The 27,616-nt window shown below is 39.4% G+C and overlaps 1 protein-coding gene across 4 annotated transcripts in view; it reads left to right on the top strand.

Annotated features, from left to right (window-relative positions):
* The window catches only part of PREX1 (phosphatidylinositol-3,4,5-trisphosphate dependent Rac exchange factor 1), a 173,106-nt gene that overhangs the window by 86,560 nt on the left and 58,930 nt on the right, over positions 1–27,616 (top strand). For all 4 annotated transcript variants that reach the window (XM_075516828.1, XM_075516830.1, XM_075516827.1 and 1 more), the window contains exons 6-10: positions 11,427–11,588; positions 17,019–17,152; positions 20,544–20,659; positions 21,647–21,796; positions 25,277–25,424. In XM_075516828.1, the coding sequence (XP_075372943.1) occupies positions 11,427–11,588; positions 17,019–17,152; positions 20,544–20,659; positions 21,647–21,796; positions 25,277–25,424 (710 nt within the window). The remainder of the gene's footprint in view (positions 1–11,426; positions 11,589–17,018; positions 17,153–20,543; positions 20,660–21,646; positions 21,797–25,276; positions 25,425–27,616) is intronic.

Genomic DNA, 27,616 nt, shown 5'->3' with positions numbered 1-27,616 from the left:
GGCTGACCACATGAGTCAACTGTATGTCATGTAAAGCTATTGCAGTGCTGTGTCCATACATTCAGCATGAATAAGGGTTTTCATAGGTACAAGCTGGTTAACTCAATACTGATCTGTTGTTCCATTTAAAATTGTTTGTTTCATCTGATAAATGTTTAAATTATTTCTTTCCATCCAGTTGGAGCTTTCAGAGCTGTATTTTCAAATTACGTCTTTCCTAGAGGTGGAATCATTCTGTTGTCTATGCGGCTGTGCACAAACCCATCTTACAGCAGACATTCATGCACCGTTCCTTATGGACCTAGCTACTGGGATTTATGTGTGTACAGCCAGTTTATCAGTCCAGTCAAGCTATCCATGACTCCACTTACAGTTTGAACAAACGAAAGCATATGCAATTTAGGTACACGGCAGGAGAAGCTAATGTGTGAGACTGCTACAAACATTTCTTCCACAGTATTAATAACAGTCAGGACAGGGCAAGGATGCCTAGACCAGGAAAGCACATAAATGGCTGCATCTCTGATTTACCTTTGGAGAGGACTGCTTGTGTAGAGATAATTGAAAACCTAATGATGCCTTAGTTTAAGTCCACTGTGTTTATTTGGGGTTAGTGTGGGGAGAATTTGGTGCCTATTCGGTCTGTGGATCTACATGATGAGTGTGAGCAACATCCATGAGCACAGAAAGGGAGTTCCTATGGCACCCGGTATGGTAAACAGACTGGGGGATGTGGGGACCTTAAAATGTGCATTCCTGACCAAGTATTTTGATAGTGTTTATGTTTTGTTGTTTTCACTCTGTGATGTGTTGTGTGATTGTTATCTAGCTGTGTGTTCAAGACTGAAAATCAGAGATTGTTTTGATTCCCTACAGAGATTCTTTTTCTATTTCCAAGAAGCTTCAAGAGCTTCCAGAGGAAATAGTGTCTGGGTTCTTACTTTTGAACTGATCTCTATATTTGTGCTGTTACGAAAAGATGAAGTGTTAATCTCCTGCTGATTTCCTGTCATGGTTACCCTTTGTATGAAGAGAGTCATTAATGGGTACAGAGCCTGAAGACCAGGTTCCTTCATCTATTTATTCCGTGCTGGAAACATCTTAATCCAGCCAGTGTGGTCAATATCTGGTGTACCCTTGCTATGCTTATCAACCAGTTTTATCCCAGTATTTTCCAAACGTTTTGGACGAAAAGATCACTGTGTTAGCACTCTGTTTTTCTCATATTTTGCTCTGTGTCCTTGATAAGATTGAAGTAGCTCTGAAGTCAATGCAGTTTCATGTATCAGGTCTGACCCCTCAATATGTCACCTCTGGTGACCCCAGTCATCTCTGGAGCACAGTTTGGGGATCTCAGCTCTAAGCCATGCCCATGGCTGTCTTAGGGAACTTCCGACATTTCTTCTGCACCTCAGTGCCTCTTCTTTTTCTCTTTTTAGTATGACTTGGTTGCTGAATCACCCATTGCTAATCAGACCTGCTTAATTTCTAAGCTTTTTCGGAAAACCTGATTGTGAGTGGTAGATTTCTATCAGTTTGGATAATCTGTAGACTTTTTGTCTACTGACAGAAGCTTGGTTTGCAAATTAAAATCTCTATTCTGTTTTAAAAGCTCTTCAAAATACTAGAATGGCAGAACCTGCCAATACTACAAAATTTCCTGAAATCTCAGAGCTTTTACTCAAATGTCATGAGGATGCTGGCTACAGAAACACACCTAAAAGAAACACACACCTTTGATTACAAGGTAGTAGCGTCATTGATGCAATGGCATTTTGGTATTCTTCAGCTTAAATTTTCCCATTCCTCTCTACCATTTTAGGGCAGGTCTTTTGGAAAGTATGGGGTTCTGTATCAGGGATTGGAAGAGCTATGAATGGAGCAGTTTATCTTGCTTTTTTTAAGAATTTGTTTTGCAAGGGGGTAGTAAACAAAAGACTAGAACAAAATAAATATTTCTAAACCATAATTTAAATATTTTCAAATTCAATGGCAACTGAAGTCGTTGTGCTCTGGGAATCAAATGTTGGCCTGTGGAAATAAACTCTGGTGGTTTCCACTCTCTCACACGTGCATGGTTGTGTATGTCAAAAGGCCTGCTGGCACAAACCTCCCTTCTTTGAAAGCCAAAACCAAGACCAGCAAGGCTAAGGCTGAAACAGTTTCTTGCCTTCAAGCCACAGTGGGGTAGAATAAAGATAAATTTGTCCTCTGATGCCAACGCTGTGCCTACGTTCTGGGATGGGGACTCTGGTGTTTGGCTCTGGTGTGGTTCACCACATGCATACTTGTCGAACAAATAGCCGCGAAGGGAGTGAACAGGAGGAGCTGTGAAGAGGCATCTCATCATGTTGCATTCAATTTTTCTGTAGATTTCTTTTTGTATACAGGCTGATATAAATCACATGCTATCCACTACTTGAAATTTCCTGGACAGGAAATAGAAGTTTTAAGAAAAAGCTGAGGGGGATTTCATTTCGATTAGGCAACAAATCTGCCCTAGTCAGTGAGATTATGCCTTTAGTAGGGGTTGCAGCCCAGAAAATGTCTGTGATCATTAGATAGTTGATGCCGATTCTCAAAGGTAATGCATTCATAGTGACTAAATTGCATCCGGTTCAAGACTTGTTTGATACTTGTTAGCACAAAATTACCAGAGCGGATACAAATGTTTCAGACATGAGAACAACTAAGGGAAAATACAGGCTGATTCTGTTAGCACTGACCAGGAAAAGACAACTCTCCAAGCAACCAAAAAAAAAGGTAGATTTAAAAATAACACAACCCTCAGATTAAGTGTTTGCTCTCCCTTTGCTACTGAACTGCAGTTATTGCTCCTGAAATAGCTGTTCTGTATTCATGGGGATTGAATCTTACTTTATCTAATTCCCAGGGCAAACAGATACTATTGTATTCCAACTGATTAGAAAAGTCATAGACCAGACCTATCCTACTTTCCTCTTTTACTTTGTTTTTAGCAAGAGTTTGTGAACATCCAGATTTTCCGATAGCTTTCCGATAGCATAAGTATTTAGTGTAGCTAAGTAGTTAGGTTTGATAAAGATAGTAAGAACACAGTAATTCAGACTTGCCTGTGTTTGGAAGTCAACCTAAATAGTAGGGTAATGCACATATTTAAAATACTATAACTGTTTTTCATATAATACCATATGTGAGTATTCTTCTTCAGAATAATATCACCTAGCATGGAGCTAATTTGGGTTACTTAATTACGAATAATATACTGGAATATCTCCAAGTGCAGATACACCTTAAGCATATGTTACCAATAATTTCCAGTATAAAGTATGGCATCCTGCAATTGGTGATCTTATGTTTTCTTATCCTCCGATGAAACTATTTGGTTTTTTGAACTAACAAATGATGGTGACAGAACAATGATTCAAATGATGGTGATTGATTAATTTCAATTTTATTTGTCGTTTCCATTTTTTGTGAACTAGACACTGCAGCTTTGGACTGGCTGACTGTAAACAGGTTTTTTGGTTACTCTTTTGTTTGTTTGTTTGTTTTTTAAATTTTGGCTGCTTTCTTTGGAAGTCTGTCTAATTTGCAAGCCTTAGATATGTTTTGAAGGGTGAGACTCAAACCTAGCCATAGTGTTTCATAATCTGTGTGCAAATAGAGCAGTAATGATATTAATATTTTTGCCCCAATACAGTTTTCGTCTGCTTCAGACAGCAAGCAAGAAAATTAGCGCAGAATTTGTTGGTCAGTAAATTAGTTTTATGCCCAGTCCAAAGCCTTCCTAATGTGACTTCCACTTCTTTTACTTGCTGTCAAAGTTCAGCAAATGATTTGAAGTCTATTTGGCGATGTAGGAGTTCTGAATATTTGTTAGCGATAAGCCTCGTTATAGAATTTCCTTAAAAGTGAGAAAGGGGCTTGGACTAGGCTCGAACAAAACAAAACTGTGCTTGCTGTGATGGGTGTTATGATTTGCTAAGAGGAAAAGAAGCAAAGGCAAACAGATGCAAAGACCTTGAGAGCGTATACTGTGTGACTTAAAACTCCAGTGCGTGTATGTACACTGGAAAGCTTGCTGAGTAAATATTTCTAGCAGAATGTTTTGGATTAAGGCAGCTCTGTCTCACCAATAATAATTGTATGACTCTGTATTAATTAGTGTGAACTATACTACTTAAGAGCAGAAGCAGCTGTTGTGTAAACCAATCTCTGAACAAAAATAGCCTTTTTCCCTTAGTAAGAGCATTTATGTCAGCAAGAAGAAAACCCTAGGGGAGTGGTGATCATGAGTTAATCACGTTGTTGGGGGTGGGGATTAGGAGCAGTCCTTTCTGCCTCCTTCCTCCCAACACGGGAGGAATGTGCAGCACATGATAGCCGCACCCCGACAGGCTCCTGATAGCCTGGTGCATGTCGCAGAGGTTGTTTCTTGTTTGATGTCTGTTCCCTTAAGGAATTGCTCAGACTCCAGCCAGAAATGCACATTCCACCTCTGATCCTTTAAAAATACCTCATAATGTACACAACTCTATGGACGATTTAGGGCAGTAATTATGTATTGCTTCATGTGATGGAAGGCTCGTTGGTCCTAGGAGGGAAAGAAAAACGTGGATGCAAAAAGCTGAGTGACCAGATTGAGAATCCTCTTGAAAGGGAAAGCCCAACAGTGAGGCACACACAGGCCTTAATAAATCCAGTGCCTGGACTTTGAAATGGAAAGATGGGAAGCCAGTTTTATGGATACAGAACAGGATGAAGAAAGGTTAACTCGCTGTCTCCCCTCTTCCTCCTCTCCATTTTTCTCAGAGCTGTTTGAGGAACAGAACCTTCTAATTGGCCATAACTGAATATATTTAATCTTTGGGGGTTTGGTTTGGTTTTGGGGTGGGGTTTTTTGGGGGTTTTTTTCTTCCTTTTTTCCCCCAAAGAAAAATGGTGTTGCTCTTAGATTCATGACATTGCCTGGTTGAAATCCAACTCTATGTAGCACAACATTAAGAATTATATATACCCTACAGAGTTGCAAGGAACGCTGCCAATTTATAAATCATACTTCTGTCTTCCACAGTATTTATATATAATCACAAATAACTGGTAATATTTATAAAAATAGAAACATGCTTTAGTTACATTTTAATTTAGCATATGTCATAGATTTGATGGCACATTGAATATAATCAGTTTTACTGATTTATCGTTGCTTGTCTAGTCTTTACCTTGCAGAAACATTGACATAAATTACAGATTTTAAAAATATACAGAATAAAAAAACCTGCTTGGCAGGTACATAGATACAGCCTGGTGTAACATTTATTTTCTGGTTAGTTTAAGTGGAAAATAAATTTTAATACAAGCAAATATTAAAAAGTATAAAATAGAAATGCAAAACTCCTGGAAACATTTATATCCGCAGAAAGGTGGGGTTTTGTTGTTTTGGTTTTTTTTTTTTTTTTTAAAAGCATGTTTTAGAGCTGAACTGTTTATTAACACAACTTTTTGAATTGATAAGCAAAGAAATATGCTGTCTTTGTTATCTCTGTAATCCTGAGATGTTCAGTAAGTAACCAACGGATGTATCTCTGAAACCATATTTTATGCATGCACTGGTTTGTAGGGCAAAGCGAGACAGCCTGGCAAGCAATGATTTGCACCAGTCAATGCACAATGTTAACATTCATTGCGCAAAACCCATGTTAAGCCACGTCTGAGTGTCCTCAAGAGTATAAAGATAGGAGAAAGGAATTTTTAAAATATAGAGACTTGTAAATTTCAGCTGCAAAACATGTGTTTGGTTGTCAGTTTGAAATACACAGACAATCATTTTTGTGTGGCAAGGGAGGACATGGGGAAGGATGACAGAGACGACTTCTTTTTTAAAAAAGATCAGTTAAGCAGCATAACGTCCTTTTTTCGAGGAAATACTAAAATTGTGTTTACATTTGAAAAACCTCTAGTTTCCTCTGCCTGCCTGCATTGTTCGCTCATCATCCCTCCTGCCACCTCTTTGCATCTTCCTGTGTGATGTTCCTTTTGCTGAGTTCTCTCCTCGTAGGTTGGTTGGTTTGTTTGTTTGGGTTTTTTGGGGTTAAGCACAACTAGCAAATAGAAGAATGTATGAGCATCTGATATGTCTTACTTCTTATGTGATTTAGTTCTTATATTTAGATTCTATCATGTTTAGAACTCTTTTACCCTTAAGCTGTTTAAAGCTGCATCTGAGATTGAAATACTTAAGTTGGAAATCCTTTTAGTGCATTGCATAATCAAAAACTGTCATTTCTGAGTAGATCGGATGTGGACGTCCTATCCTTCCTTTCTGTAGGACACTACAGCTGGATGTAGATGTCTTGGAGTGCACTGTTACTCCCTTTGTAAAATGACTTGTGTTCTGCGTGTAGGTGTTTTTGAGTGGCACAACTTCAAACCTTGCAGCTATGAAAGAGGAGTGAAATAAACAGAAAATTCTATGCCCAGAGGACACAGTTCCCATTTCTGTCTTAGTTCTTTATAGAACAGAGAGATTTTTTTTTTCCCCCAGCTTATGATATGGAATACCTTTGCAACTTTTTGTTTTTCATTCCCAAAAAGAAGAGAGAAAAGTCAGAGGATAATGGTGAAGATGATAGAGGCTGTGAAAAAAACCAGCTTTTCTGTTCTCCACTGCTCGTTAGTCTGAAGGATTAACAAGTCTGTAGCTAGCAAATAGATGTGTTTTATGAATTAGTTTAAGAACTTCTTTGCAAGGAATAGTTTTCTGCAAGTGGCAGCAACCTCACTTCCTGGCCCTATTAGTGCACACGTTGCAATACATAAGATAGTAATTCCAGACAACAATATGTATGAGCTTTATGGAGGACAAGACAGTCATACCCAAGGTTTGCCATCTGGTCTGTCTCTCAGCTGCCTTTCAAAATGTTGTCAAATGCTCTCAGAGTTTACACATCATAAACCTGTCACTAAAATAAATAAGCACCCAGAGCTCCCTGACTGTATTTCAGAAGTGCTAGGCTCTGCTCTTTTGGGGAATGGCAGTGTCAGAGCAGCATGGCTCTTCCTCAGATGGCTTAAGACTAGGCAGTGGTGGTACAAGTTCTCTGACTGTCTATGCTGCTTACGCTGTTGAGGCAACTGACTGCCCCAGCCAGCAGCCTCCCTGCCTTTTCTGGCCTCCTCTCCTGCTCCTTGGACAGAACTGCAGGCACCTAGCAGGAGTGGGGAAGATGCTGTCTTTATTGCAGCAGAGGCCCTCCATGAATGAAGAGTTCTTTCTCTGTGTCTTGGTGATATTTCAGAAAGGGATGTTTAGACAGTGCTAGTGTATACATATCTGTTTCCAAAGCAGTGTGGGTGACACTTGAGCGGCAGAACTTCATTGATTTTTAATGAGAGTCATGTAGCAAAAATTCTGCACTCTTGTTTTGGAAGCATGGAGCAGAGGCTAGTGTCACCAAGGTGCAACACGTCTCTCCTGCCTTTTCTTTTTGAACACTTACTATTCTTGGCCTGATCTTCAGCAAAAGAGGGGTAAAAACTTCCATTTGTGATATCAACTGACATTTGTAGCAGCCAGGCTCTTTTTCCTGTGCATGTGTTACTCTGTAAATCATCCAAGAGTTGAAGATCATTAACTCCTCTCTCTTAATGGGATTCCCAGCTGTCAGCATATTACCCATCTCCTTTGTCATCCATCTGACAAAAGCCATTGTCAATTTTCCATTTATAATTTTCTGAAAAGAGAAATTGAGATAAATTCTCAAAATACTAAATCTATGCAAAGAACTGAATAGTTGTATTTCATTGGACAAACATCCGACATTCCCGTCCATTCATCTGGGCCTTTCTGTCTCCAGGATCTGTCTATGTGGGAATGAGAGCACCTCCCATTGCCATATTTTGATTCTCATGAGACCTGTCTTAAAGGAGTCTCAGTGGCCAAGCAGTTTACTCTCAAGATGCCGGTTTCACTTTAAAAGGTTCTGCAAACCGAGAAGTTAAGAAATTAATAATTAAACCACTTTGCACTTCTGTAACACTGGGTCTCAAGATAGTTTACTAGTGCTAGTGAATTAAGTCATGTTCCAACCAGTGTGAGGAAGGAGGGAGGAAGCACTGAGAGGGTCTGTGCAAAGGCAGAAACAAACCTGTACTACTTTTAACTCTAGCTTCCTCCTTCCAAATATGCCTTCCAATTTTGTTGGTATCTGGGCCCCTCACAGTCTAATTATTCTACAGTTATTCCTGCTAGTAGAAAAGTACAGCTAGGTATGCACAAATCTTTCACATGCTAAAGGTGACTTCTGTCTAAAGAACTTCATAGAGCAGATCTATGAATCAACACTAGCACAGAGAAAGTTCCTTGATTTAGCAGCGCAGAGTGTCTGGATTAGCAAAATGGTTGGATTAGCAGCTATTATAGTTACTATAAGTTAATGCAAGCTTCAGCAGAGCTTGAACTTCAGTCCACATCCCTCCACTCTCTGACGGGCCATGTAACTTGAGCCTAAAAATACAAGTTAATTTGATCTAGAGGTTGCGCGTGGACATAAGTCAGTTTAGGAGCAGTGCTCGTATTACAGGTTGTGCGACCAACTCGGGCAAGGCAAGCCCCTGTAATACTCAGGATCATACCTGAAATTGGAGTATGTCAGCACCAAGCAAGACAGCATGGCACAAAGATCTTTAAATTAATGCCAATATGGCAAAGTTTTGTGTGGTGAAGAGACACTTGCTTAGGTTAACATGCTGATGTGGAGAAGCAAAAGACAAATCAAACCACAGATTAAGCCTAGTTGGAGCCCATGACAGGCATTTGTGGATTGCAATCACCTATTTTGGATGAACAACAATTATAACAGGCTGTCTTTGCCCTTAGCTGTGGGAACTATGGGTTGAAGCAATTTAGCTATGTTCAGACCACAGTGCTGTGCAGGTTATCTGGCTGTATTCAAACTCATTCTTGTCTCATGCAAAATGATGCAATTCAGCAGCAGTTTGCCATTTAGACACAGGACTTTAAAACAACCAAATAACATGTTGAGGCAAAACAGGACATAGTGAGAAAGTTAAATATTCCAGGCAATCTAAAAATGTGGGTCTTAAACACCATATTATGTATCAAGATGAAATTACCAGCCTTAGTTAAGGTTTCTTGAATGTATTTTTATCCAATTGTGGCTGACTATAAAATACTATTGGTCTAAAAAAATGATTAATTGTGAGTTGACAGTGGTTACCCTTTTTGCCAAACTAGTTAATGTTGTTGGGTCCCAAGTTTTCCCACTGCTGTTTTTCAGTGGGCAGTGTTTATCTGGGCTGTTGTGCATTGAATCAAGTGGAGCAGAGTATCTTAGGAACTCCTTCAGAGCAGACACGTTGTTCATCTCTATGTTAATCTCTCCAGTCAAAACATGTGCCCCAGCCTCCTACATGTAATCTGGGGAAGAGTCCCTGCTAAACTCCTGCTGCTGTCTTGGCCTCTCTCTTTCCCACTCCAGCACTTTTTCCCACTTTGCCTTTTGGGGAGCCCTCTCCACTTGCCATGGGCCTGTCTTGGAGGTTAAAACACTGAACTGAGTCCCAGAACGTCTTGGTTCTGCAAGTGACTTGCCAGTGGATAAGTTACTCTTCTGTAAATGAATTTCCTCCTTCATAGAATTATTATACTTGCTGACACATAAAAACATGGGACAGCTGTGGCTAGTGCATTTCCCTGCAATTTCTGGACACACAAACTCATCACGCACAGAGCTGTAGGCGCTTATGCGCATGTGGTGGGTTGGTCTTGGCCAGCTGCTGGTTGCCACCCAGCCACTCTCTCACTCTTACTATTTAATGGAGTGGGGAAGAAAATAAGATGGAAAAAATGCTTGTGGGTCAAGATAAAGACATCACTTACTAATGACCATCACAGGCAAAACAGAGTCAACTCGATTTATTGCTAATTAAAATATATTTGGATGGTGAGAAACAAAAACACCTTCTCCCCAGCCACCACTGTTTTCCCCAGGCTCAACTTCACTCTTGCATTCCCAACTCCTCTACTTCCCCCCCGGCCCTGAGCGGTGCAGCGGTTATGGGGAATGGGGGATTACAGTCAGTATGTAACAATTCCTCTCTCCTGCTCCTTCATCCTCACACTTTTCTCTGCTCCAGCGTGAGTTCTCCTTGGCCTGCTGTTCTTCAGGATAAACTTGGTCCTCTATGGGCTGCAGTTCCTGTCAGGAGAACCTGCTCCTGCATGGGCTCTCCACCTGCCACAGTTTCTTCAGGGAATATCCACCTGCTGCGGCGTGGGGTCCTCCACAGGCTGCAGTGTGGATATCTGCTCCATCATGGTCCTCTCCATGGGCTGCAGGGAGATACCTGCTCCAGCCTGGTCTCTTCAGGGGCTGCAGGGAAATCTCTGCTCCAGCACCTGGAGCACCTCCTCCCTGCCTTCCTCTCAGGCCTTGGTGCTCACAGGGCTGCTTCTCGCACGTTTTTCCTCTCTGCCCTGCCACGTTTTGCCCTTTCTTAAACATTTTTTCACAGAGGCACCACCAGCTTCTCCAATGGGCTCAGCCAGGTCCTGCTGTGGGTCTGTTACGGAGCCAGATGGAAGTGGCATGGGGCAGCCCCTCACGTCTCCTCAGAGAGGCTCCTGCAGTCCCCCCTGCCAGCGCCTGGGTACAGACACCCAGTACACTGAGGCGTCTGAGTTAGAAGTGTCTCACTGGAATCCCTCAGGATTCTGATGAGGGCAGTTCCACTCTTAGGAAAATCTGATTTGCACTTTGGTTGCATTTTTCTGCTGGTTATAGATCTAAACAATGTAGGTCCTAAAGCTTCATGTGCATTGGGATTAATCTACACACCTGATAATTTCTGTAAGTACTGTGGGTGGGGTATACAGCCTACCATTATTCCTGTAAGGCCATAGTTCACGGAAAACCCTGCTTCCATGGCTCTAGTGCTTACTGATAAGATCTGCGATGGGCAGAATTCTTATCTGATTGAAGTCGCCCAATCCAGCATCACTGAAATACTGGATGCACATCACTGTGGCTGGTACAGCATCTAGACCATGGCTAGGTCAACAGTCCATCGCCTGTCTTTGAAGTGGTGGACTGTGTTTTTTATGTAATCTTTTAATTTATTTGGCCTTGGTTCACACTAGAAACAAACAGATGTGACACAGCAAAATGTATTTGGCTTGAGCTCTCTTAATTTGGCATATTTAACATGAGTGATTGCTTCATTTATTTAGCACCATTCATATAAAATGGCAATCCTGTACAGATGAAGAACGGAGAACAGCATCTACAGTAACATGCCCACACCTTCTCTATAATTTTGCAGTGGTTCTGGCATTTTCCTGTGGGATTGCACTCTAATGCTTTTGCCTTTCCATGAGCCACTTCTAAGTTTACACTGCATGTTTTCTTTTCTTTTTTTTAAAGGAATTAGCTAAGAGGACTCCCTCTAAGCATCCTGATCACCCAGCTGTCCAGAGCGCATTGCAGGCAATGAAGACAGTCTGCACAAATATCAACGAGACCAAGAGACAGATGGAGAAACTGGAAGCCCTTGAACAGTTGCAGTCCCACATTGAAGGATGGGAGGTATGATGTAGGACTAGCAAGCTCCCTGGAGGCAGTTCGCTACCCAGTTTAATGGGCTAAAGTTTAGCGACTCGTACTGTGTACAGGGATTTCTGTTTCTTACATAATGTGTAAATGCTCTTGAAGGTGTGGACAGCATCACTCTGAGTTTAGAATTTAGTGTTTGAGTGTGCAGGCTGCTGCTAAATTGTAGCAGAACAAACAGATTATGAAAGAAAGAAAGGTGTTAGAGCTAGAATGGACTGAAATTTCAAATGGGCAGATCTCACTTGGAAGGCAAATAGGTCTAGAAGATTAAATCAGGACCGGTCTAAATAACGGAAGTTTCTCTTTCCATTCCTACAAGCCTTTAGTTTTTCTGGGAGCTTTGAAAGTCAGCTCACTTAGCTTCATACAGATCTCCTGTGTAAAAGATAAAGGTTAGATTATCAAGCATTAGATTAGAAAGCAACTGGTACATTTGTGTTTGCTCCAGTTCAGTTACTCATGGATGTGTTTCTAGGGATGTGTTTATCAGTAGGTGGATCTGTGTAGGTAGAAGCATTTACTATGGAAGGGAGAAAAATAAGAGAGGGGGGAAAACTAGAATGTGAAGCTTGGGGGAAGAGGAAATCTGGAAAAAGAGCCACTCAGTAGTCAGGATGGTGTGCAAAGGGTTGGCAGCTTATCTTGTGATGACTTTAGTTTAGGTCCTTGAATTAGTGGAGTTGGAAGCCTCTGGGAGGTGCACCATAGGGAGTCAGTGGTGTTAAATGGTCTCATGGAGAGAATGGCGTCGGCGTTTAGTGAGACTGACATTTAAAATGTCGAGGCTGATCATTGCCAGCTGAGGATTTCTTAGCTGAGAACATTTTGTTAGAGGTCATGTAAACTTCCTCATGCTCAGACTCTTGGGTGCTCTCCATGACTCTCTTTTGGGTTGTTTTTTATCTTTCGTGTATGTTTTAAACCTTGCTCATTTTTTCCCTGAAGGATGTTCTTGGCATCCAGCTAAAGACGTGAGAACAACCCAGATATCCAGCTGTGTAATTTTTGGATAGCAAGCTCAGCAAACTAAGTCATATAATGTTCTGTATAGCAAGACTTCTAGAAACAGTTAAAACCATTTCAAGTTCAATGCAACTCGTGGGTCATCTAGGCAAGAGGCATGGTTTGAACTCTGGAGCCTGAAGCATGACTATTAAAGTGTCCATGATGCCATAAATGAAGTGATATCCAAACTTACTGCCTTTTTTTTTTTTAGGTTTAACTTATCTACCGCAACATTCTGGGGCTGAAAACCCTTTCAGATTTGTTTATATACAGTTTTGTAACAAAGTCACCTAGGTCACTCAGCTCAAAATTTCAAAAAGGAAGAAGTGTTTTTCCCTCCCAGTAAGCTGTGGAACATTTCTAAATTATTCTAGTGGCATATTAAAAGGAGGAAAACTAGCTTCAGACATCACAGATACATGCCAATGCTCAACATGATGGCATTTTTTTCTTCTGTACATGTAAAAAAGTTTGAAACTGACTGACAGTTTTCTGTCTTGGGTTTCCACGGTGCTAGGGGTCTTGTAAATTATGACTCTAGAGCAAAGTGCTATGTTTGTAAATAACAGGATTTAGTTCTTTCAGATGTATTTCACAGTTTATTCCTAATGAGAAGGGCTCCTAACTTCTTCTATCTATGGAAAGCTGCAATTGCTGAATTAAATACATTTTTAGCTTAACAATGCAGTGATATAAGCCACAGAGCTGGCTGTAGGACGAAGTCTATAAGGCAAATTTATGCCTATTTTTAGTTTATCCAATGGCAGTCTTTCCTATGAAATAGAAAATTTCCCTTTTCCGTTAGCATGGATATGGATTCTGAAACACTGGTGTCCTGTATATATGGCTATATACCATACATGCTAATTCGACAAGGCATACAGCTTCCAACTGTTTTAATCCAAGGCATCTAAATTGTCCAAAAAAAAAAAGGTCAGCTTACTTATGACCAAGTATTTTACGATTATAATGGATGTAGGCTGAATCTGGGGAGTGTGCAAGCAGCCCAACGTGAAGTTTGGCATTAATTTGTTCACATAATTTGGAACAGTCTCCACCTTGTTTAATGTTTCTGTTTAACCAAACCAGCAGTTTCACTGGTTTCTATGACTTTGCACTTCCTTCCAACTGTCCCAATGGACCATCCCTGGTCTGATCTTCATCCTAGTGCCATCAGTGCCACCCTCAATATTTCCATCATGAAGAACAACGTAACACCACTTTGCTTCCGCAGTGTCTTTTCTTCTTGCTCTTGAGAGTCATCTGTAGCTTCACTAAGAGCAGTAGTGGTTTTTTAGAGCATTTTCCTCAGTTCAACATTTTTTCTTCAACATCTCCACCCACCAATCTGTGTCTCCCTCTCTAATATATAACTATCACTATCATATGCTGAGCATATACTGGCATCATCCTGTCAGTCTCTTTCTGAGACAGATTATAATGAGGGGACGTGTTAAAGTAGGCCAAGTCTGGGAAGCCGCTGAAGGCCTGCAGCTTAATCAGAGGTCTGTTCATCAAAATGAACTCTGCTCAGATTCATTCTTTTGGAATGCACAGAATCCTTGTAGATGTATGTTATGGATTAGTCTCAGGCAGGTCAATTTGATTCTGGTTAATCCTTCTGGGAAACAAAGATTAGTTTAAAAAAAGGGGAAAGAAAAGTAGAGGATGCATAAGAAGACCAACTTTTATATACAGTGGTTTTGTTTGCTTAGTGAAGAGCAAGTCAATATGCTGTTTCTATTAATTCTATATTGATTTTTCTGTGGGGAGAGCTCCTCCTCATGAGTCCTTGTGAATTATTTTTACTGAACAATTGCTATGTATCCCCAAATTCTCCCAGTCTGGAACACATAGGGAAGCAAAACTCCCATCACAGAACAGCATGAGTTGTAAGATATGTGTTAGCGCTTAGGCAGATCAATCATTTTATAATTGGCTGTAATTTGCAATTCCACCAGCTATGATGTTTTCTTTTTCTCCCCTGCTCCCCCTCCCCCCCCGCAGCTTAGTCCCACTTAGAAAGGTGAGAAATCCCATGTTGTCTCTGAAAACATCAAATACATCTTCTTACTCTGTTTCTTACTATTGAGAAACCTCTCAAATCGGTATAAATGGGAAGTAGCTAGGTCAACAGCAAACAGGAAATGCATCAACAGTGTTTAGATACCATCATGATGGGTCTGATGGAAAAAGAAAGATTCTTAGATTTTAGGGCGAGAAGCAACCATTGCAATCATTTGCTTTCACTTCCTGCACAAAATAGGCCAGATAATTTTACCCAGTGATTCCTGTGTTGGTAAAAGATAGACTCCAATTACTGATGTCACTGTGCTCATTGCTTTTGCTGTCTTTGGGTATCTTTTGGAAAATTAAGTACTTGATGTTGAGGTTCTCTGAAGCCTTGATTTTCCCATGGGCAAACCACATGAAGAGCATGCTTTTATGTTGTACAGTCAGTTGGTTTCTGTTCCTATTTGTGTGTGTGCTAGTAGGCCTTTGGGGTCATAATTCTGAGATATAGTGATTTCTCCTGGAGACAGTAACAGGTCATTTTCAAAATAACAAGTGCTCATTTCTGGACATGTATTAAGTCTTTCTATAGAATGCTTAAGAAAATAAAAACTTATCAGGACAGCAGACGGAACTATTGCATCTAGCTAGTTCCTGCATCATTCTATCCAGAATGTATAGAAACGCATATGTGGAACACACAAATTGGTGCTGAATACTTGGCAGCCTTTAAAGAATAGCTGCTTCCTTGTTAACTAAACGCAAAACATGGACAGCACAGCTGGCAAGGTTTGATTTAGAAAATGGTGTAATCAGAGCTTCAGTCACACCTTTAGAGTGACTGCATTGTATTTAGAAAGGCTGATTTCAATTCAGTGATTTCCCTTGAATAGCTGATGGCAGCAGACTGTACCTTCCTCAAAAAAGAAAAAAAGAAAAACAAAACAAAAAGCCAATCACTCATGCAATGTCTAAAATCATTCAAACAAATCCTTCTGGGGTGACTTTCTCGATGGAGCTGGATTTCATGCCTGTGCACAGAGATGTCTTCAGTTTCTTTAAGTGGGATGAATTGTGTTTTACAAAATTTTTCTATTCTTTGTGAATATAGGGTTAATGGACCTTTGGAAATCAAGCAGTTTTGTTGATAATGAATGTCTTGCAATCCAAAGTCAGTTCTCTTTTCCAGTAAGACTCAAGGCAGTGGGTCACATAATCTAATTTACTTCCTTACCTGCACGCTGACCTTGGAAGGAAGTTACCGTTACCCTAAGTTGTTCTTCCTTCCAACTCAAAGAGAAATGCAAAACTAATAAGTGATCCAGAACTGGGTGGTAAATGTTTCCAATGCCTCAGGGTATTTTTCTGAAAAGGGACCTTTATTGATAGGATGCTCTTGTACCTTCCAAGTAGTACTAGATCAAGGAATTTAAGGCTAGATTTAGGCAAACCATCTTGTTTGGTCAATGGAACAGTTGAGGAGCAGATTCCCAGCTGTGTGCATTCAGAATGTGGGAACACTTGGAGTTTGCCTGTCCTGAGAGCAACCTGGGACAGTCCTGTAGTTGTTTTTCATTTAGGCCAAACTGCTTTCATCCTAAAGGGCCCCATTTAAAAGACTGTATGATCGCTTTTCCTAGGAATAATCTGACTAACAGTTTGGGGAGTTAATGGTTTAAAGTGATCTACTGTGGCTTTCAGCTTCTGGGCATCCTCATAGGCTAAAGCATTTTGAACACCAAGCTCAGTTATCTCTATGGCTGTTTAGTGCATATAATGGCTTGCACATAGCAGCTAGCACAGTGTCCAGGACCCAGCCTCTGATTCTCATGGCTATGTTTCTAACTAGCATGTGTTTATTAGAACTCCAGAAAGGAGAGCACCTGTGTATACTTCTAACAAAAGGGTTGGAGAGACATCACCACTGAGATGATTTTTGCAGAGAGATGGTTAATAGTGATATATGTCAGTATCAGAGCTACAATGTTAGGAAAATACTATTATTCTTTTATAAAGGATTCCTAAAGCCATCACTTGTGATATTTGCAATGATAGCTCAGGGTATGACGGGAAGACTAATGGTCTTGAGAGACTCACAGTACAGCTGCTTTGAGAGTGAAAGATTTCTTCAGGAAAAAGTCTCGTGGAGTTTAATAGAGAAGATTTATTGTAGGGTATGAGGACTCCAAAAAAATATTTGTAATCCAGAGAAAACATCATGTGTTTAGCCACATTAAGAAATAGAGGACTTCCTCCTTATGAGTGCATCAGTTATTTCACAGTTTAATGACATGCAGACAAAATAACAGCCTTTTAGTAAAAATCCTTCATTGCACGCACACACAAAAAGTTAAAAATAAAGAATATATCTTTTCTATGTTTCAGGGGTCAAATCTGACAGATATTTGCACACAGCTCTTGCTCCAAGGGACTTTGTTAAAAATCTCAGCAGGAAATATCCAGGAGAGAATGTTCTTTCTATTCGATAATCTACTGGTCTATTGCAAGAGGAAATCCAGGTGAGTACCTCTGTCTTTATGGTTTTACAATGGGACCATTCGGAAGTTTTGTAAGTAGAAAGTATGATCAATTACTGATCACTCGCTCCCTGTTGCTCTGTAGGGCTGAGTCACAGGTGTGACTTTCCTCTGTTCTTGACTGTTACTATTACTTAGACTATATGAGAAAGTCACTATATGGTAGGATAAATATGCCAGACAATAATGGGGTCCCCACCCTGAGAAGTGCGCAATCCAAAGACAGAAGTTGATACAGCGCAGAAAAAACAGAGTGAGTTCTTACAGCTGGAAAGCTTCCCAGAGCAGATGGGTCTCCAGGAGTGATGTGAAGAAAGAGGCCTTGCCAACTTTTATTGTGAGGTTATTCCAAGCAGAAGAGGGTGACGTGAAAAATGATATGAAGCAAGAAAGGGGAAAGTGGAAAAAGAAGAAAGAAAGCATAAGAAAACGTTAAATAGATGCAGGGCACGGAGGAGTGAGGAAGAGATGAAGATTATCAAGTTGCTGTTCAGCATTTGCAGCCTACGTGTTCTGTGTGTTGTCTTCCTTTCTTATCCTAGTAACAAATTTTGCATCGTTCCACCTTATAAAACTTAAGCATTATTAACACCTACTGTTTATTATTAAAATAGCATTGGCAGTCTGGAGGGCAATTTGCTTCTGCAGCAATTATACTGTATTTCAGTTCTTAAGCTTTTCACGTTCACAGCTCCAGTCTCATTCTCATGTCTTGGTCTTTTCTGAATTTACAATGCATTCTCTACACTCGATTCTTCTCCTACTCCCTTTTCTGTAATATCTTCCCCCTTCTTCAGGTTATACTTCTTTACTGGTGATGGCCAAGTACAATGGCCAACCCAATTAGAACTTCTCAAAAACCAGAGTGTTCTCTCCAAAGAAAATTCTCGTATCTCAAAATTCAGGTTTATTTCCCAGTTTTTTGTTCAATGGAAATTTTGGAACCATTAAGCTGGGAAAAAATAATTTCAGTGATGTTCAAACTTTTTGTGTGGATAATGCTGAAACTGTACAATACAAATACAAATTATTAGGTGAAATCTACATTAGAAATTATTAGAATGCAATATAAACATTTAAATTAAATTGAAAAAGAATTTACAGAATTCAATCTTATATGGCTTTTAATATTATCTACCTGAAGCATTCTGACTCTGCTGAAATGAAGCAAGAAGGATGAAACATTTCATTTTGACAGTTTACCAGGTTTGTCAAAATCCACACTTACACGTGAAACAGAGTTCAGAAATTTGTGTGTCTTCTAACAGAAAACTATTCCTTACCAAAAAAAAAGAAACCTCACCCAAAAATTTGATATCTAATCTTTCCCTTCTTCAGAGCTCTTAGAAACTGGTTTTCTAGTCCCATTTGTAGTTCAGGTTAGCCTAGCCCCTCCCACACTGTCCAGGCATTTTTCCCAGAATACTAAGATTCAGAAAACAAAATGTTCTACTGCCTTTTAAGCAACTCTCTGTTTTTGTACAGGAGATATTACTGAGCTACTCTGTAGTTTGGCTTGATTTTGGAGGAGGCTGCTGTAACACTTTGATTTTCCCAAAGGATTGATATTGTTTATTTTTGTCTAATAATGTAGCTTGAACTGATGAAATGTCCAGAGTCTGATTTCCATTAAAAAGTAGAATATTTTATTAAGTCTGCTGGGAATTGCCTAATTTAAAAGATGTATTTCGGGATTGCTGAGCGACTTTAATTTTGGATATTTCTCCTGTCTAGCTGCTATTTATAATTAGTCCAGGATGGAAATGAATGTCTATCCAGTTGTGCTAGTGTGATCATTTGGCCAGCTGCTTGACAAACAACTGACATGTTAGTGGGACACAGATTTTGGAAAAAAAACCAAACCCCAAAAACTGCCTGTGTCTGTTCCTGATTTGAAATTGAACAACTTGGTTCTCATCTCACTTATACTATGCTTATCTTGTAGAAATCACTGGAGTTTTTCTTGATTGAAAAGTGCAATCAGAATTCAGGCCTCAATCTTTGTTAAGTAGTCAACAATGCCGCCACTGGAATTTGGGCATCATGTCTTTTCACAACAGCATAAATTAGGAGTAGTCTTGTTGAGACCAATTTAAGATGTGTTTAGAATCAGAATTAGATCTGTGATTTTAGACCTAAGACTGCAATCTCATCTTTTGCAGAAGCTTAGGGAAGTCTGACAAACTGATGATGTAGATTTTTCAGGGCTGAGTATTGTTTTGTGTTTTTAGCAGGATCATAGACTGCTGTTTAAACTGAATCCTGATGTCAGGAACAATATGTTTCATGTGGGGAAATGGGCTGAGTAGTTAAAAGGTTTCACTAAGGCTGCCAGGACAGCTTTTCTTTTGACTCCAACAGTTGTCTTTAGGAAATGATCTAATAGCTCCAAGATCTCAGTCCCTGTCAGTCTGATTGGATGTAAATATATGATCATCACTAAAGGTATATATGTCACTAAAGCTAGTTGTAAAAGGAAAAATTGTTCAGAAAAACTCCTCTTACCTCAGTTTATCATAGATATTTCACTTTGACAGAAGTTTTCTCCCCAGCTGTTTTTTATTGCAATATTCCTTGAATCTTATGAGCTCCTGGCAAGTTGCCACAGCAATCCCTTCACTGTGCAGTTTGGACACCTGCCTTCTCAAATGATGATCATTTGACCAGTTGTGTTTTGGTTCACATAGCAGGGTTGTTTTTAGATATTAAAGCTCAGCAGGTGTCAGTTGGATAGTTTTAAACCTATTCTAGACATAAAAATCAGAACATAACTAGCAATGAAAAGTGCTTTCCTGAATTTTTTTTATAAGACAGGTCATCAGAGACACTATAAAGCTTATGGATAAGGATGTAAACTTTGGTGCAAAATCACCACAGCAGCACCTTCACAAATGCCACATACAATGACATTCAACACACATACGACAGACCATGTGACACCAGCCTCTTTACATGTTTCATTTCATATTTGGAACTTGGTACAGATACCACAAATTTATCAAAGCTTTATGGAGCAAAGGAGGCAAATGTAACATTGTGTCAGGTGATATGGCAGTTTTCATCCTGAAGCCACGTGCAGTTCAATTGTACTGGCATTTCAATCAGTTAGTCGTCAAGAATGTAAATCTTGAAGGCATCACAATATTCACATAATCTTGCAAAATAAGCTCTTTATCGCTATACTGACACTGTTGTGCGCTTATCTTTGTGAGCTGATTGAGTATTCCAGTTATTTAAAATCAGAGACATGGTCAAATACCACAAAACACTATATTGGAATCCTTTTTTAATAGTCGTATCTCAGATTGATTCATGCCTGTATATGCTACACTATTTGCTTATGCATTGCTAACAGTCTAAATCCTAATTGCAGAGTTACTGGGAAAAAAACATCTAAACGGACAAAGTCAATCAACGGGTCCCTGTATATCTTCAGGGGCCGAATAAATACAGAAGTCATGGAGGTGGAGAATGTGGAAGATGGAACAGGTAAGAGATCAAATACTGTCTTTTAACAACACAGCAAGTCCAGATCTTGTGTTGGAAGTTGGTACAAAAGTACTCGTCCATCCCCTCTAATGAAATCTTAAGTAAGCTATGTAACTTCTGATGCCTTCATTATTAGACCAATTTACGTAGTTGAAAGACTGGACATGCTTTCAAGCACTAGTCCTTCATTCTGAAATGACCTTATGAAGAGTTTGTGTACCCTGAAGCTTGTCTATTTTTTCTCCTAATCCAAGTTAATTTAGTAAAAGGTACTTTATCTTCTTTCATCCTTTCTTTTCTTGCATCTTAAGCCATTACAGCTATAATAACAGAACTTCTGGATCTTCGTCTCATTTAGAATACTACCAAATATTAGTCTTAGCATCAAATCAGTAGCATGGAATGTGGCCATGAACAAAATAAGGGAATGCAGTTGTGTTACAATTCTTGTGTTCTGACACAAGCAGGAAGACTGGATGGGTTTCTGATTTCATCCGGAAAGGCCACACCAGCCCCTGCTCCTATTGTAATAAGTCAGGAATTAATATTATGTCCTTTAAACAGTTGACATTTAAAAAGTTCCCATGTCCTGTGGACAAAAATCCTTATGGTGCAAGAAGTTAGCGTGTCCCCAGAAAGTTCAGAACAAATAACCTGAACAAACATAGTAGACTTTTTCACTGATGTCATTGTATTTAAAATATTTTAGTTCTTCTTCTGAGGTGAAATTACAAAGTGTCACTCTTAGGACTGAAACATTCAGTCAGTTGAACAAGCCTAGCCATAGATACTTTTATTAATATTTGTACTTCCAGAGTGGTAAGTAACAACCAGTCACATGGACAGTCAGTAAAACTGGTGCATGAGGAATACCTCCAGAAATCAAGCTCTTCAAAGAAGAAAATTTTAATTAAGGTATCCCACACTGATTTGATTAGAGTAGCAGGCTTCTATTCACTGTGTGCATTGTGCTTTGGGTTTTTACAGCAGACTACCACAGCAACGGCTACACTGTGACAAATGGCTGGAAGATACACAACACAGCCAAAAACAAATGGTTTGTCTGTATGGCCAAGACTGCAGAGGACAAACAGAAATGGCTGGATGCGATAATCAAGGAAAGGGAGCAGAGAGAGAGTAAGTGGGTATTTTCTAATGTATTTTCTAATGCACTGAATGAACTTGTGTACAAAGGAGAAATGTATATACACGTATAAGTATATACATGTACATACTTATACGTGTATATACATGTATATACTGAGAGAAAAAGAGAAGGTTGCAGTTTTTCCTCCATGGGCAGAATTAAAATCTATCCTTAACGACAAAGAAAATCAAGTGATGGAAAACAAATATTTCTGAATGTGTACCTTGGGGTTTTTAGGGGCTTGGGTCAGTATATTTATCAAATATTTTTATTTGCCAGAGTCAGTTTCTTTGATTCATTGCATTAGCATGAAAAAATGACATGTAATCAATTTCATTTTTTGGTCTTTTATTGGTAATTAAGATAAAATTGTGTTTGTATTTATCAGTAAAAGGACAGAAGACAATCCAGCATGCAGCCTTTTTCCAGAGGCAATGGCACAAACTCGTTCTCACAAACTCAGTCTCCATGATCTTGAAATAAAGAGAACAGTTCATGGAGAAAAACTAGAAATATTACACTTAGACTGAGAATGGTGACAAATGTATGCAGGTGCTTGTCACTTTTATCTTTTCTTGTGGAATGAAACAAAAACTAAGCTTATCTGGAAATGGTGTTGTACAATAGACGCAAGCTCACAAAGCCATGAATCAGGGTGGGTGATAAAAGTTCTGAGTTCCTTTAAAAATCAGAACTAACTTTCACAAGTGAACCTGCTTCCCTGTTTGCTCAATGAGAAAAATAATAGCTCATTGCCAGAGGAAGCAACGCTTATTTTAAAACATTCTGTGCCTGACTTTTAGAAGTGGTTCCCCTCTCTGCATGCACAACTCCAGTAAAGATGTAATTGCTCATCTATGCTAATATCGAAAGAGGTCAGTCTGAAACCCTTTTTTACTAGTGTGTTTTCAGAACTTGTACTTGCTAAGCAATAATGCTTTAGATTTTTAAAGTATTTTAAGAAAGTTACAGATCTGTCACTGAAGTTTAATGAAAGCAGAGAATCTAAAACCTTTAATGTCCTTGAAATCCAAACCTTAGTTTTTATGTTGCAATGCTTTGCATCTAATCTGCTAAACACAATGCACATTGCAGTGTTATTTGTTACCACAGAATATAAAACATTTCTAACATACCTTATCTTATATGAACCCAAATACACCTTTTGATAATAGCAAGGATACTACCTTCAAAATGTAGATCGGGCATGGTGTAAATTCAAAAGAACTACGTGAAGGCAACAGAGAGAATCACTTTTGATTTTTTTAAAATTTTTTTATTTTTTATTAAGAGGAAGTGTTTTACCATTCTGAGCTGGTGATCTGTGCTCATTGGTCAGTTCTGCATCCCACTTCACCGTAAGGATCCTGATCTTCCACATGATATATTTTTTTAATAAAATACATTTCTTGGCTCTGTTACCCTCAGAGTGCTAAATCATATCCCTAAAAGGTTCAACGAGTCTCCATTTCATAGTGAGTTTTCGCTTTGTGAGGTCACTAGTGCTCTGTGGAATTTCCTGTGCATCAGGTAAAATGTGTGAGGAGAGAGAAGGTTCAATAACAAGTAAAAAGACAGGACTATAAATACAGACCATACATAATTGGGGAGCTTGAGAATATGGGGAGGTGACCGAAATAAATATTAGGAAGGGAGAAGTACTCCTTAATAGAGAGTTTCTCAAAGTTTTCCATGCAGCATTGGCTAGTAAGAGTGGTTTTTTTCTGGTGCCTTTTGTCATATAGTTTTATGATGTGGCAGCTGATGACAGCCACTTGGGATAAGCATAGATATTCTGGCAGACATTCCAGGCCTTATTGGAAAATCTCCTTTGGATCAGAGTACTTGCAAAGTCACAGAGATATCAGTGTTTGGATTAGAAAGCTTGGTGAGATTCCCAATTCTGTAGGATGAGTTGGGTAGAATGTGCATTCCAGTCTGCCATTTACATCAGAGCCTGGGGAATTCAGTGATGTAAGACCAGCAGGAAACATGTATACTATTACACAGGCTGTTTTCTATCACAAGTTCACGTTGCAAATTAGCCTCAGCTACACGTGTCAGCATTCGCATTGAATTGCATCACAGTATTGGGGGAAGAAGAGGCTGGAAGAATAACAGCAATAAGCCAGGGGGTTTGCGGAGCCAAAACCTTTAGCCAGATATTGGACGCATGAAAGAAATACTGTGTTTGAAAGACAAAAAGTTGTGCAAGTCTAATTTCTGGAACGTGCATTTCAAGCCTCTAAGACAAATGCATTAAGCATTTTCAAACAGCTAGAAAGCAGCTCTGATGACACAGAAGACTATTAAGTCATTTCAGTATCTTACCATAAAGCAACAGGATTTATGTCCAGTTAGGGTGAACTACTCTTCCCAAAGAATGTATAGTTTACATTTTCTAGCCTTTCACTGATCACTTAAATTCTGCCTAATGTCAACCTCTGTAAAAATTAGGCACGTAAGTACAGGACCAATTCAGGCTGCCTGTTTTCAAGCTAATCTTAGAAACCTCTGAAACCTGTGCCTCTGTTTTGGACTCCAGAGTTGCCTAGATTTGCAAGTTCTAGCATAATATAGCCAGAAAACAAAACAATTTGTTCAGGATAGAGGAGACAAAACATCTACAGCAGTGAAACAGCTTTTCTCATGTGCTGTCCTCCTAAAGCAATTTGCAAGTCTAAAGGGAAGAGTGCCAGAAAATGCCAGTTATGATGATAGTTGTAACATAGACACCTATTGTTTTCAGAGGTCATCCTCCTGACTAGCAATTTTCAAGTTAACATGAGCTATGTGGAAACTCATATAAAGTGGATGTGAAATTGTCTCTATATCCAATTATCTATCATTCCTTAAATCTTTCAGTATTTCTTTCATTGACTTGATAATATGATTGTCAAACTGTATTTTTAGCCTAGGGGTATTAGTAAATAGGCTGATTAAGAAAGGATGAGAAAATAATATTCCTGTCTAGTTTTGATTTATTTAAGGATGTGAATTTGATTTCAGAAGTTTTGTATTTTTGGTTTCAAGTAATAGAACACTCAAAAAGTCATCTGCTCTGTCAAGCATTTAGCTGCCTTGAACGAGTCTTACTCCGGCAGTTATTTCAGGGTCAAAAGTGAAATTGCAACAGGAAATCAGTTTCAGAAGGTATATGTTTTATCTTGCTTTTTTTGGAACTTCTCCATGTTCTGTAAACCATTCTACTTTGTGTGATGTGATGTAACCAGAAGTTTAAAGCTGCTTTTTAAAATGGAGAAGAAAAGCTGCAAGCATCTCATTGGTGCTAAACTCAACAGTCACAGTTTTGTACTCAGATAAATAAATGATCCAATTTCCCCCTTATTTGGAAAATTAGTCAGTTAATTTTCGTGTTTCTACCACTTTGTTTGGCCTCAGCTTTTGACTTTGAGCAAACACTTTATCTGATGTTAAGGATCTGAAGGAATTTCTACTTCGTATTCCAGGTTTGAAACTGGGAATGGAGAGGGATGCATATGTCATGATTGCAGAGAAAGGAGAGAAGCTGTACCAAATGATGATGAGCAAGAAAGTGAACCTTATCAAAGACAGGAGGAGAAAATTAAGTACTGTTCCCAAGTGCTTTCTTGGCAAGTAAGTGGCATTTGAATTGAAAAGGCCCTTTCATACCAATTAAAAGAACGGACTCTGGATTTTCTGGGTATCGCATTGTGAGGTCAGATCAGACGTGCTTTGATGCAGCTTAATTGAAAAGGCCATAACCCCCATTACAGTTGTGATTTATTAAAATTAATCATTGATTTCTATTTTATGCCATATGCAAGCTGTATAGTGACAGCTCATTCTATTTTACAGTAACTCATAACAGCTGTTTCAAATCAGCAAAAGGAATAAGAAAAAATACCTTAACTCCCACAAGCTCGGGGCTGCTGGTGGCCTAACCTGTATCCTCTTTTGTATACAAGCAAAGGTGTACCAGGTGATGTTTAAATCCAGCAGAACTGTCCAAGTCTCAGGATTGAATTTAGAAGTTTCCTGTTTGTCAGTGTAACAGACACAAATGAAATGTTGTGCATCGGGAGACCTGATGCATTTGTTAGAAGTATAGGGCTGTATGGGCTGGAAAAAACCTCTTTCACTCAGGCTAGATATTACAAAATAGTTCTTAAGAATGACATGTATGAGGCAGTAGAAGAGAGACCCCGTGGACAAATCAGATCAGAGGTTAGATATGGTAGCAGTGGGGCTGTTGTAGGGAAATGTCCTGCATGGCGCAGAGAGAGACACGTTAGTTGACCTGAGAAGACTTTTCTGCCTCAGCTGTTTATGATTGAAATGATCAGCTGTGGGAGGAAAAAAAGTTCCGAGGCAGATTATCCATTCATTTCCCTTCCCACCCTCTGGTCTCTGTAATGGCAGTTTTCAGGCAGCATTCCTTGTGTACATGGTGTGGAAATGATGCATTGTCTTTCTGCCTGACAGAAGGCAATCCGGTAGCATAGGCTGGCAATATTTCAGCTATAAAAAAAATTCTTGGTTTTTTGGAGGTTTGGTTGCTTTTTTCTTTTATCACCGCCTCCCCCCACCCCCCCCTAAATTGATCTTGCTGGATTCAAATTGAAACCTTTAAGCTCTGATTTTGGAGGCAAGATACAGCATTTCCTATTTTCCATGCAACAAGAAGTACCAGATCAGAAACTTACTTTCTTCCAGTGCTGATATATATGAGTCTGTTGTGGATTCCCTGGTATTTTGCTTCATCTCAAGTCTTACCTGGGATTTCCTGCTACTCCTTTTTCTTTTAAAATGTCTGGTTTCTTACATGCTCCACAATCTGTCCTGCTCATTGCCCTCAGTTTGACAGCCACCTGACGCTCCAGTAGTGAGGACTTGACCTAACTTTGCCAGTGGGTAACTGAGCCCAGACTGAGATACCCACAAGTATCCTGATATCTGACAAAATTATTATTTCTGTTGATATTCCAGCCTTCCCCGTAGAAAATAACTCTGCTGATATCTTTCCAACAGTCACTTGTTGGTACAGTCCTGGGCAACTCACTTGAGTGCAACTCAATCAGTACAATCCAGCCATGACTCACAGACTTTTCATATCATTCCTGGGCAATGCGTATTGACTGTGACCTATTCATTTTTTCAGATGTTCCTGCCTAAAGGAGTCACTAATAACTGTGCTGAGATGTACTTAGTGGTTTTCTGCTACATGCAGCTGCGAGTAACCCTAAGGCAGCAAAAAAAAATTTTTCTCCTGGCCTTTGGATATCAGATAGCATCTAATAATTCAAGAGATAAAATGTGTTTGCAGGAAAAAAAAGCATGAACTAATCCTAATGTCTTCTGAAATATCATATGCATTTGTTTATAAGGCTATTTATTGAACCTAACTTCAGCAACTGACTTGCTTGAGTTCAAATCCATTTTCCTAGCCAATCCTCAGGTGTAGTGGCATTTAGGCATGTGACTAGTGATACAATGGGAAAGATATGTGTTGGTGCCAATATATGTAAATTATACGCTTGCCATGCTTCTTTTCAGCACTGCACTAAATTGATTGCAAAACTTTGAACTGTATTGAGCTTGTAATAGAGAGGATCTGTTAACTTCAGGAGATTCCAAATGTATCTGATCAGATTGCACAAACCTGGATGGGTTGGATTTTCCTGTGCATTTCTTGAGTAGCAACCCAGCTGTTCCAAGTCCTTAATTTCAGAGGTATAGTTGGGAGATGGTGTCCTGACTTGCATGCCAGATGAGAACTGAGCATGGCAGCACTGGGAAGTGAGGATACTCTCAGTTATACTGGAGAA

The sequence above is a fragment of the Mycteria americana genome, chromosome 14, assembly GCF_035582795.1.
Source record: "Mycteria americana isolate JAX WOST 10 ecotype Jacksonville Zoo and Gardens chromosome 14, USCA_MyAme_1.0, whole genome shotgun sequence".
NCBI lineage: Eukaryota > Metazoa > Chordata > Aves > Ciconiiformes > Ciconiidae > Mycteria > Mycteria americana.
This window is presented reverse-complemented; position numbering and strand designations above follow the sequence as displayed.